The sequence below is a fragment of the Aplysia californica genome, unplaced genomic scaffold, assembly GCF_000002075.1.
Source record: "Aplysia californica isolate F4 #8 unplaced genomic scaffold, AplCal3.0 scaffold00336, whole genome shotgun sequence".
Lineage (NCBI taxonomy): Eukaryota > Metazoa > Mollusca > Gastropoda > Aplysiida > Aplysiidae > Aplysia > Aplysia californica.
In genome coordinates, this window is record NW_004797606.1 from 488,669 (window position 1) to 500,564 (window position 11,896).

Sequence of the window (11,896 nt, forward strand, 5' to 3'; positions counted from 1 at the left end):
CACACACACACACACACACACACACACACACACACACACACACACACACACGTCATTTTCATTAAAAACTCACGCTTGACCACTGGTCAGTTTAACCATTGCTTCATGACCTCTGGTCAGTTTAACCATTGCTTCATGGCCACTGGTCAGTTTAACCATTGCTTGACCACTGGTCAGTTTAACCATTGCTTGACCACTGCAGGTCACTGTGACCATAAGTTGACCTCTGGTCATCGTGTGACTTGAAATTAGGGAACATAATGGAGGGGTTTGTTAGGAGAATTAGCTCTATATATATATGTTCCCTCACCTCTATGTTCCCTCAGATCAAGAGGTATTTACATCATGTACTATGGTACGACATTTGATGTCATGGCACAGGGTATGATATGACATGGCATTATGACATGACATAGCATGTAACTTTACTTGAGGGAACATAGTAATATGCTCTATATTATAGAGCTGAGAGAACATAACATGCTCCCGTCCCAGCAGAGTGAGTTTTACTTGAGGCTACACAATCATGCAAGGCCTTATAATAATGCGTTTTATGGACGATCAATCGCCGTCGGCGAGACGCGGGGTTAAAAAAAAAGTCGCCTAACGTCTCTCCTATGTTGAAAAATGTATAATATCGAATTTGGAACCAGTTTAAATCAACCCTGAATGGATCTCGCGGATGACTCTTTTTTCTGGATTTTGAAGATTGCAACAGAAGTAGGCCTATGGTATTTTTACGAAGTTTGCATCGTGTATAGGCCTAGATTCCATCATGTAGGCTAGAGACCTAAGCTATTTTCATACTCGAAGGGGACTGAAAACTATCAGTTATTTAACGAGTAAGACCCCTTGTATCCTATATCGTTGTGTGACGTGAATTGACAACGGTAGAACAAGACAACGTGAGTGAAAAAAAAAAATAGGGAAAGGGATGGGGTTATTTTTTTACGTGTACGTGCTGTGTTCTATAACATGTAAGGGAACGTAGGGTAGACGAGCCCCTTTTAAAATGATCTCTTGTTTAGGCCTACGAAAAATTTCAATATTATCAATGCTCGTTTGAATGTAAAGCATGGTTTCAAATATTTCAGTTGACTCTCTGATTACTAAATATTTAGAGAGATAAAGATGTTTTTACAAAAAAAGGACATTTCTTCTAAACAAGGGAAAAGGTTTTTAATTGGCCCCATGTCAATTTTAATAGAGCAAATTGATCAATGAGGTATATTAAAAATTGATTAGTAAAGTTGAACAATAATATCAAGTATGCATGAGCCTATATTTCATGAACTAAAACAAAACCATCCACCACGAACTATAGCCTATATTATCGCCCAAAAGTACACGAAATCAAAACTTTTTCATTGGAAAAAACATTTAGTTTGTAACATGATAACTTGGCCTAAAATAAATAGAAACCTTTCTTTGATGTAGGAGGAAATGCAATCGTCAGTGGTTTTAAATATGGCTGCGCCCTATGTTATGTCACCGAAAGCCAAGAAGTGATCGAGGAAGGAACTGGCCATTTGGTACGTGTGTACTGATCCACTTGTAATTCCTGCAGTAGCTGAGATCTCCCTTTTTAGGGAAGGATTTCCGTAACGAGCGACCACCCCATCAAACACAACAAAGAGGCCTAGACCTAACCCTAACCCTTACCCTAACCCTTACCGTAAGGCTACCCTAACCCTACCCCTACCCCTAACCCTACCCTTACCCCTACCCTTACCCCAAGCCCTCAATTCTGCTCTGTGTCATAGTGGTCGCTCTGTACGGAAGTCCTCCCCTTTTTAGGAAACTTCACAAGGTGCCCTTCTTTCCAATCCTTTGGGAACTTGCTCTCATGCCAGATCTTAGTAAAGGCCTGTCAAAACACTGCTGGCATCTTGTTTTTGTCGGACTCGAGTCCGAATATGAAAAAATGTTATTCGGACTCTGATTCTTGTCCAGCATGACATCATTTCCAACTTCCTGTGACTCGTGACTCCGGCGTTCTGTCCTGCCTCACTCGTGACTCGCCTGAGGCTGGGTAGAGACCGGGATCACTTTGACTTTGGGCAAAAAGGCGTTTTGTGCAGGAGCCGAGTTTTAATCTTATGATGAATTTGAGGCCGGCCTGATAAGTTATAGCGCTTCTAATAAATGTTTATTTGTCAAGAGGTCATCAGAAGCAATTAATTAAAGATGGCTCGTTAGCGTGTGTCGGGGTCGGATAGGCAGCCTGCACACGTGTGGCTGTGTGCGTGTCAGGGAGGGGGGGGGCACTATCGGTCCGGGCGTTGAACGTCGCATACGCGTCAGTCTTTTCTCCCCCGGCAACTGATCATTATTACAATAATAAGCTAGTCTTCTTGACGTAGATCTACGTAATGAATTATGCGCTGGTCTATGGAAGCAAAAGTTGCCGTATGCTCAGCTCTACACAGCAACACAACTTTTTCTGGATAAACAGCTCATAAAATGCAGGTGCCAGGTGGTCTGCTAATCTTCAATTTCACCTTTTTCTACAACAAAGAAAGTGGGAAACGTGGGGGAGGGGGGGCGTATCAATGAGGCGGCGGGCATCGGATCGGCAGAAAAGGTGTGTGGGGGGGGGGGGGGGACTAAAAAATGGCGGGAAATTGGAAGCACTGAACGTTAGAACTATAGAACGAAGACACTTCCTTTTTTCCGGACCCGAGTCCGAATAACATTTTTTCATATATTCGGTCCGAATAAGAATTTTTTTTATTCGGACTCGAGTCCGAATATGAAAAAATGTTATTCGGACTCGAGTCCGAATAACGACGGCCTTAGTTTTAATATAGGGCTTCTACTTCTTACACTTGTGGAGTCTGATCAGGACCAGTCGCTTTACCTAGATTAGATCTATGTCTATGTTCAGTAGAAAAATGGCATCCAGAATCTCTTGTTCTGAAGTCCGAAGGAACATCACAGCAGATTGGTAACTCATTTCTTGCTGGCAGGATCTTTGGTGGGTTACTTTGTGGTGGTCTGTTCTCATTTAGACTGTTGAAATGCTCTACCCATCATTCCAACTGGGCTTTCTTTCCAAAAAATGTTTTTTACACTCCTGGTCTTTTACTGGTACTTCTGCCGCACTTCTGGTTTCCCATATTTTTCAGCTGCGCCTTGGGTCAGAAATCGGCCTCCGCGCGAGGGGTCATTTTTGGGCCGCTCGGAATCAGAAGTGACTCTCTTCTAAGTATAGCTACGGGAAAACTCGTAGACGAGAATAAATGAAACGTGGCAACCAATCAGAGGAATGGTTAAACTAACGACATGCCAGCGTACAATCCCGAACGAGTTCTAGAACCGGAGTTTGTGCCGTGTTTGTGCGAATTTCCTCTGGGGTTCGAAAACTAAGTGGAGCTGCTTATTGATCGCTGACGACATAGGCGCCCCACATATGTCTTCTTTATTGCTAAGAAATTTCAGATCTCTGCATTTTGTACATTTTACGTACACCAACTTAAAATTACCGCCCATCCATTGATAAAACACTAGAGCTGAAAACTAGATCACGCATTCCCAACGCGAGGTGCCGGCATGCAAGAGGCGCGTGATCGCAAGGCGGCATGTGATTGGCTGCCTATAACTAATAGGTCACCGATGACTTCATCGCGGGTTTTCTCGATATAGCGTTTTTAGAAGGGAGATCGCATCACGGTAAAAACGATGTCACACAATTCAACAAATTTCACGCAAATATCAGTCTTTAAGATCCAAAGTATCGAAAAAGTGATAGCAGAACTAGATTCTGCACTAAAAATCACAAGAAGATGCCAAGTTTCATTCATATGCTCCTATTCATTACTGACTTATGAACAGTTTTTCCTCAAAATACATCAAGACATGTCCCACATTTTGGCGATATTTTCATATCATGAAGGTCCTCCAACATTTTGCAAATAAAAATCCCAATAACTTTTTTATTTATCAATGGATTTTTAAAATTTAAAAACCACAGTTCTTAGAATTTACTGTATTTTCATTTAAGCCCATTTTAAAGCAATTGGGATGAAAATTTAATTTTTCATTGTCATTGCTGCTACTAAATATCTTGTTCTTCTTCTTGTTCTTCTTGTTCTTGTTCTTGTTCTTTTTGTTCTTCTTCTTCTTCTTGTTCCTTCTTCTTTTTCTTCTTCTTCCTCCTCCTCCTCCTCCTCCTCCTCCTCCTCCTCCTCCTCCTCCCCTTCCTCCTCCTCCTCCTCCTCCTCCTTCAATAACATCTGATGCCAAATGTTCCTCAGAAATAAAACTGAGAATTGCAATGGCTAAGGCTTGTTATGGAATGAGCCCAATCCTGAAAAATACAAACATCTCTTGACTGCCAAAATGAAAGTTCTGAAATGCTATGTAGTATGGTCAACCCTTCTATATGGCTGTGAATGCTGGACAATCAGTAAAGACACTGAAAATAAAATAGAAGCAACAGAAATGTGGTTTCTTAGGAGAATGTTGAGAATATCGTGGAAGGAAGAGAAGTCAAATGAGGTAGTGCTTGATGAGGCCCACGTAAGACCCTCACTGTTAAAAACAATCAGGAAAAAACAAATGCAGTTTTTGGGACACATGAATAGACATTATAAAGGTCTTGAACATCTTGCTCTCACTGACAAAATCGAAGGCATACAAGGCAAGGATAGGCCCAGAGCAACCTACTTAGGGAACCTAAACAAATGGGTAAAGGGGAAAGATCAGGGAAACGTAGCTTTTTTAAGAGCATCCGAGCAAAGGAATGAATGGAGAACCATGATCGCCGATGTCTGTCGCAGATCTGGCACTGGATGATGATGATGATCTTTAGCTGTTGTCCTGTACTGTTCCAGTGCATCTATTCTTGATCCCCTTGTTCTACTTGCATTCAACTCTGCCTTCAGTTGTCTTCTACTCCTAATCAAATCTCATAAGTGTTGGCTAATCCATTCCTCATGCTCCAATTTCTTCTCACTGAGTACTTTTTGACATGCTGAAGTAAGACTTCTTTAACCTTTGTCGAGTGCATCTCCCGTTCCATATCCTCCCTACAAAGATCGGCAGGAGGTTGAAATCTCTTCCTCAACTGCAGCTGAAACACCTCTTTCTTGTGTCTGTCTAAGAGAGTTACTTGGAACTTTGTTCTTTTGGTTCTTGTTCTGGTTCCGTGCTTTTAGGAGACGAAGCTTGAGTTTTGCTAACAGCAGATGATGATCTGATCCAATGTCTGCCCCTCTCTGTACTATAATATCTTCTGCTGAACGTCTGAATCTATGAGAGATAGGAAAATGATCGATCTGGTTCTCGGTCGCTCCATCTGGTGATATCAGGTAGCCTTGTAGATCTTCTTGTGGGTGAAATATAGAGTCTCCTCCAATAACAAACTATTGAAAGCACAAATATTTGTAAATCACTCACCGTTCTCATTCATTTGTCACATAATTCCCTCATAACAAACGTTGTCCTGACTAATCTTGGCACCTGCATCTCCCATTATGATGTTGACATCCTTCCTTGGTAGTTTGTCAATGACCCCCTGGAGCAGGCTGTGAATTCATGAAAGGCATCCTTGTCTTCATCAAAAGCATCATTTGTTGCGGCGTAGATCTGGACTATATTCATGTTGATGACCTTACTCCATGTGAATGAAGCCGTGATGGTATTCTCCCCTTATATTTCCCATCGTCTAAGTGACCTCTTGGAATACTTACTCAAAAGGATTCCAACTCCTTCTGCTTGGTGCTCATCTTCCTTTCCAGAATACAATATTTGTTCCCCCAAGCTGAACTGCTTTTGTCCAGACTGTGTTCAATGGGTTTCACTGACTCCTAGTATGTGCAGCCTGTATCTCTTCATCTCTTGTGACACTTGAGCTCTCTTTAACTGCTTCATACAGGGTGCAAACATTCCATTACGCACATGAATTTGATTGGCCTTATGCACACTGTATAAGTATAACAGAAAAACATGAATTATTGGAAATGATGGGTTCATCTCATGTAGATTTGTTGTGGTTGTTTTTTCAGATGTGACCATGAACCAATGTCTGCTACACACCACTGGAGAAGTATGAATTCTGTGGCATCATAAGGCACAGGACTGGGTTTTCAACACGTCAACTCTCACCTGTATTGATGAAAGAACTACTGTGTGAAGATGGCATTGTTAGCAGGACTCAACGAAACTGTGCTGCGATGTGTCAGTCGGGCAGCATCTTCTCAGAACAGCCTTCGTGTCTCCTCACATTTTGTGCAACAGCTTTGCAGAGATGCTCATATTCCAGGAGCTTTTCTTCTGAAAGGAAATTTGACACGTTCAATTCATGTGGTATCCCCTAGCCTTCGATGTGCAAGCTATCATCGTACGTTAGTGTCCAGTTTGCCTAACACACTATCTCACAAGCCTCTCCTATTCAGTCGAAGAGTTTTTGCATCTTCATGCCTAAGGCATGCCAACAAGATGAATGTAGGAAATCAGAGTGTCCAGAAAACGTCTTCCACTCTAGAGAAGTCATCCTCGAAACTGTCACAGTCCGCACCAAAGAAGGTTGATGTCAAACGACTCCTTAGTCTAGCTCGTCCAGAGAAGTGGAAGTTGGCAGGTGGGTTGGTAATGGAAATTTGGCTTTATACTTAGCACTATCTATAATGTGCAAAGACGAAGTACTGTATGCAGATCTTTTTAGACCTACTAAAAGATTCTGCATTTGATTTTATTTTGAATAGATTACATTTTAAGCAATTGATAGGTGTTCATACTTTTGAATAGATTACATTTTCAGCAATCCATACTTTATCACTCTTCTTTTTTAGTTGTGATGTCGTATGGACATGTACCTAACCTTCATACACTTTCTCGTACACTCAAACTGATGCACACTCTTTCTCGTATTCATCTGTCACACACACACACACACACACACACACACACACTCACACACACACACATATATATACATACACAAACACACACACAGACACACACGCCTGCCAGCCGGGCATAATCGAAAAAATCTCGTGTAATCCCCAGCTGCCATGGGATGTTTGGTGGTCTCCAGCGGTGTTGCCATGTCTGTGCCTTTCTACATTGGGAAAATCATTGACCTCATCTACACGTCAGACAAATCTGTGATGATGAACAATCTCAACGCCGTTTGTGCTGTCCTGCTGGGAGTGTTTATTCTTGGAGGCCTTGCAAACTTTGGCCGTGTCTACATCCTACAGACCTCTAGCCAGCGTATGGTTAAGCAGTTGAGAGAAAATCTGTTCTCGAGAATTATACGCCAGGAAATGGCGTTTTTTGATAAGACAAAAACAGGCGAGTTGGTGAACAGACTTTCTACAGACACTACAGTGGTGGCCCAGTCTTTGTCGCAGAATATATCGGACGGATTGAGGTCAACATTTCAGGCATGTGCTGGTATAGGCATGATGGTGAGTTTGACCTTGTTGTCTTCTTTTTACAGCTAAAGTCTCTTTCTGTCTGCTTTCCGTTTTCTTATATTATGTTCTCCCTTTTCTGTGGTCCTCATTTCTCTTCTTCTTCCTGTAATAATTTCCTCTCTTCTCATCTGTTCTTCTGTTTGTCTGTTTGTCCTTAAGTTTATTCTTACTCCTCACACACACTTTTTTCCATCTATATCTGCTTTAAATGATATGTTGTTGTCTGGATGTCTTTGACTCAAAAAATGATTTTAGAAGTTCTCTTGGCTGTTTACATGTGGCATCTGTCTGTGATTTTTACTTTCTTTGTTACTTCAATGATGAACACCGCATGTGTGCTATCCATCTAGTCATGATGATATTTTATACACATTTGCTATTTCTCCAAAGGTTGGCTTTAAAAGCATTGCAATGACCTTAAGTTTTAAAGAGTCAATATTTAAGCTTTTCTTTAATGCAATTTTTATTGGTTGATCAATTTTTAAACTCCACTACTGCATAGTCATCAATGTATGATATATGGCTGATATGGATTTATTTACCGGATTTTTCTGCCCATAAAAACACTTTGCCTATAGGTATCATTCGCATTGAAATTAATATTGATAGTGTATGAGAACAATGTAAGAGATTCATCACAAGAGGTTCTAAATGCTTTATCCAAAAAGTGTGCTTGTGTTTTATGTGCTCCAGTTAATGCTGTTAATTACTTTTTTCTTAACTTTATTAGTGGCCCTCATTATTTTCATTGTAAAAATGCTTTCTGCCTTCAGACTTATATGTCGACCAAACTGACTCTGATCTCCATGTGCATAGTGCCACCTGTGGCTCTTGGTTCCATTGTGTATGGCCGCTACTTGAGGAAAGTGACGCGGCAGGTGCAGGACTCGCTGGCTAATGCCACTCAGGTGAGTTTTATCCCATTTTGGCCCAGTTCTTTTGGTGTTTGGAGAGCACAGCTGGTAGGCTCTACTCCTTTTTTGTCCTCTATTGTCTCTGTCTGTGGTGGGTGGTTAGAGAGTGTTACTGGTAGGTCTTACCTCTTTTCTTTCCCTTTGTTGTGTTTGTCTGGTTTACTTTTTTTCTGCACCAAATGACCATCATTTTACCAATGTTCTTCTCTTTACTTACTCGTTAATACGTTGTGTGGGTAATTGTAGTGCCCAAATGGTAGTCCCAATTTCTTTTCTTTCCCTTTATTGTTTCTGTTTTTCTGATGTCTTACTTTTTCTCCTCACCTTCTCACACCTTGTCCTCAGTCTTGGGGTCACTACAGTCGGAACATGTCCATCTCTACTCTCCCCCCCTCTTCTTTTCTCCAGCACTAAATCATTGTTATCGGGTGGATGGGCTTCTTTTTACTCAAGCAAACAAACAAGACTATGATGCAGCTGAGTTCCTATGGGGTGGACTGATTGGAAAAATAAAGGCCCTGGAAGTGTGTTTGGTCTATGGCTGACGGAAGTAGCTTACAGAACCTTTTTTTGTTCTCTTACTGAGATATATTTTGTCTTTTTATGTGCCTAAAAAATACCGCCAAACCTGTCCAAAACAACAGTCCATTGTCAAAAAGAAAAGTGGTCAGTATTAGATAGGGGGTCCTGTTGGATAGTGCCATTAATGATATTTTAAGAAATATGACGGGGAGGAATGGGAAGTGGTGATTTTAGCATGTGATTGTCTTGAACATCATGTGATTGTTAGAGCAGGTTCAACTATAACTAAAGAATCATTTCTTCATACTTTTAGCTTAAGTTGGGTGGTTGATGGGTGTGCGGATGTGGTTTATATTTTCTACTTATTTTCATCGTTAGTTTTATCCTCCACTGTTCTTTGTGAAATGCAGCCATTTTTTGCGCTGACTGGTCATACGCTGCAGTTCAACAACTTTTCTATCAACCAGAGATATGTTATGTTTTGATATACGGGAAAAAGTGGTGTGCATGTTTTTCATGCAGTAATGATAATAATAAAGATCACTTTTCGAGCGCCCACATTCCTGTGGCTCTATATCCTTAAATATGAAATAACAAATGTGTAACTTAGAATTTTTGGTTAAGGATAATGTTAATGAGCTTTATAGTAGCAGGTTCTTGAAGCTGTTGTAGTGTCTTCTATATTTGTAGTTTACTATGGAATTGGAAATTTTTTAAAATGTTCTTTCTTTCTCTGTTATGTTGTCCCTTCTCTCTTCCTCCTTTCCTATCTCTTTCACCCTGATCTTCTTCAACATGACTTCATACGAGTCTATTTTTGTCTCATTTTTAAATTTATCTTTTAAGTCATATAGTCTTATGCTTTTCATACTGTCATAAATGACTGAGGATTGATTTAGTTTTCTAAATTCTAATCTTCACAGTTAGCAGAGGAGAGGATTGCCAACATTCGCACTGTTCGAGCCTTTGCACAGGAGAACAGAGAGAGTGAGGTGTACAGGCAAGGAGTGGAGCAAGTTCTACAGCTGTCGTATAAAGAGTCTTGGGCCCGTGCCATATTCTGGGGCTTTGTGAGTTTCTGTCTTAAGTTCCACAATTAATTTGCTTCTCGGAAGTCTTGTGTGTTCTTCTCAGTCCTATGCTAAAGAAAGAAAGAAGAAAAGACCACTATTTAATCCTTTGTAGAGATTTGTCTTGGAATAGCAAGCACAGAGGCATACAAATTGTATAAAGCCGCTTCATTTGTCTGTCCTAAAGGAATCAGACAATTGAAAGTTAACTTGCCCCAACGCGCCTACTTTGTTCAGTACCATGATCCTCACATAAAATGTGCAATGTCTGTTGTTTTGTTTTTTTGCCAACAGACTGGATTTTCTGGGAATGTGATTATCATCTCCGTGTTCTACTTCGGTGGTCTCATGATGTTGGACTCCAGCATCACAGTCGGAGACCTTTCAGCGTTTTTACTCTATGCAGCCTACGTGGGAGTCTCCATGGGGGGTAGGATGCTGTGTTATGCCATCTCCTTTCACTTCATATACTTTTTTTTATTAAAAAAACAGCAGAGGTTTTATTGAAATCCTAATGGTCGTTTTCTTTAGTAGATCTAGCCCATTGGGTAAACCTCAAGGAAAATGTGCCTTTCCTAAAGTTTTATTGTTTACATAGCCAGGTACTCATTCCCACCTGGGTGACGTAAGGAATATTCTTGTGCATTGCCTTTTCCAAGGTTTGTTTGTCCATGAGTCATGTGTTTTCAAAAGTTTTCATCTCCCTCCAGGTCTGACCAGTTTTTATACTGAAGTGAACCGAGGCATTGCTGCAAGCCATCGCATTTGGCAACTCATAGACAGACAGCCACAGATAGGTAAGAGCAATTTTTTTTCCTGGCCAGTCACTGTTTCAGAAAGTCCTGGTTCCTGAGCAGTAGAATTGTGAAATGTTCCTGATTTTGTTACATTAGTTAAGTAAAGTCATCCCCACCCATCTGTTTTTAATATTTTTTTATACAGGCAGGGCTTGAGCAGTTGGGTTCTTAATTAAGTATTCTGAGTTTTGTTTACTATTAAAGCTTATGGAAAACAAACGTCGTTTTTTTGTTGGGGGGTTTTTCAGATAACTTTTGATTGGCTGCATCCATTTTTATCAAACTTTTACCAGTAATCTTATGCCAGTTTGTATTTATTACAAATATATGAAGCTCTCACAATAATTTCTCTTTAGAAAATTTCTCATGTGATTAAAATGATGTTTTGGTATTTTGGACTTGACTAAATTAAAAAAAAAAACTATATTGAAAAATGTTCAGGAACTGTAAATGTGCTTATTTTCAACTTCGGATAGGCAGAAAAAGGCCACCTGTCCTGGGGAGGAGTGCCGTTTTATATCAACATATAACATTGAGAAAAATATTGCTTAAAAAAAATAAATCAGGATTGTCATATGTTTACATTCTCAAGACTGAACGTAAATGAAATCAAAGTTTTTCACAAGGAACTATGAGATTTTAGTGTTAGACAAGCTGTACTATAAATCTGTTTTCTGACAGCGAGACTTATAATGTTGCGACTTTCCACATTGTACTCAACAGCAACAAGGTCAGAAACAAGCTTGCTGTTGACCACTTTCATGTTATGAAATGTCTTATTAGATATCTCACAGAGACATTTGCATTTTTTCTAGTTAGTTTTAGTAGAGGTTTTACGACACTCGCAATTGCATAAGGTCATATGAGCGCCAAGGGGTGGATGTCAACTGAGAAATCCTTACAGGGAATCAGACTTACTCTGCTCACCTCTCTAGCTTCAACAGCACAAAGTGTGCTTCGACTATCAAGGCACCCCAGAAATAGCGGGTCACACATACAAAAGAATTAGAGGAGAAATGACGATGAGGAAAGAAAAAGCAGCAGTTCCCTGTTGCAGTTCAGGCACAGTTATTTCTAGACCAGCATATCGTCGGCCTGGTGATAAAACCGTCTAACCCACAAAATATCAAAAAACTTTTTATTGGCCCTATCGATAGTAAATTGTCCAT

The 11,896-nt window shown here is 40.3% G+C and overlaps 1 protein-coding gene across 1 annotated transcript in view; it reads left to right on the forward strand.

Annotated features, from left to right (window-relative positions):
- Positions 1 to 1,079: 1,079 nt before the first annotated feature.
- LOC101859949 (ATP-binding cassette sub-family B member 10, mitochondrial) overlaps positions 1,080 to 11,896 on the forward strand; it is a 34,852-nt gene continuing 24,035 nt past the window's right edge. Inside the window, exons 1-7 of the mRNA XM_005102725.3 lie at positions 1,080 to 1,532; positions 6,009 to 6,583; positions 7,012 to 7,415; positions 8,198 to 8,332; positions 9,784 to 9,930; positions 10,225 to 10,360; positions 10,641 to 10,727. Coding sequence (XP_005102782.1) covers positions 6,139 to 6,583; positions 7,012 to 7,415; positions 8,198 to 8,332; positions 9,784 to 9,930; positions 10,225 to 10,360; positions 10,641 to 10,727 — 1,354 coding nt within the window. The 5' untranslated portion in view covers positions 1,080 to 1,532; positions 6,009 to 6,138. The remainder of the gene's footprint in view (positions 1,533 to 6,008; positions 6,584 to 7,011; positions 7,416 to 8,197; positions 8,333 to 9,783; positions 9,931 to 10,224; positions 10,361 to 10,640; positions 10,728 to 11,896) is intronic.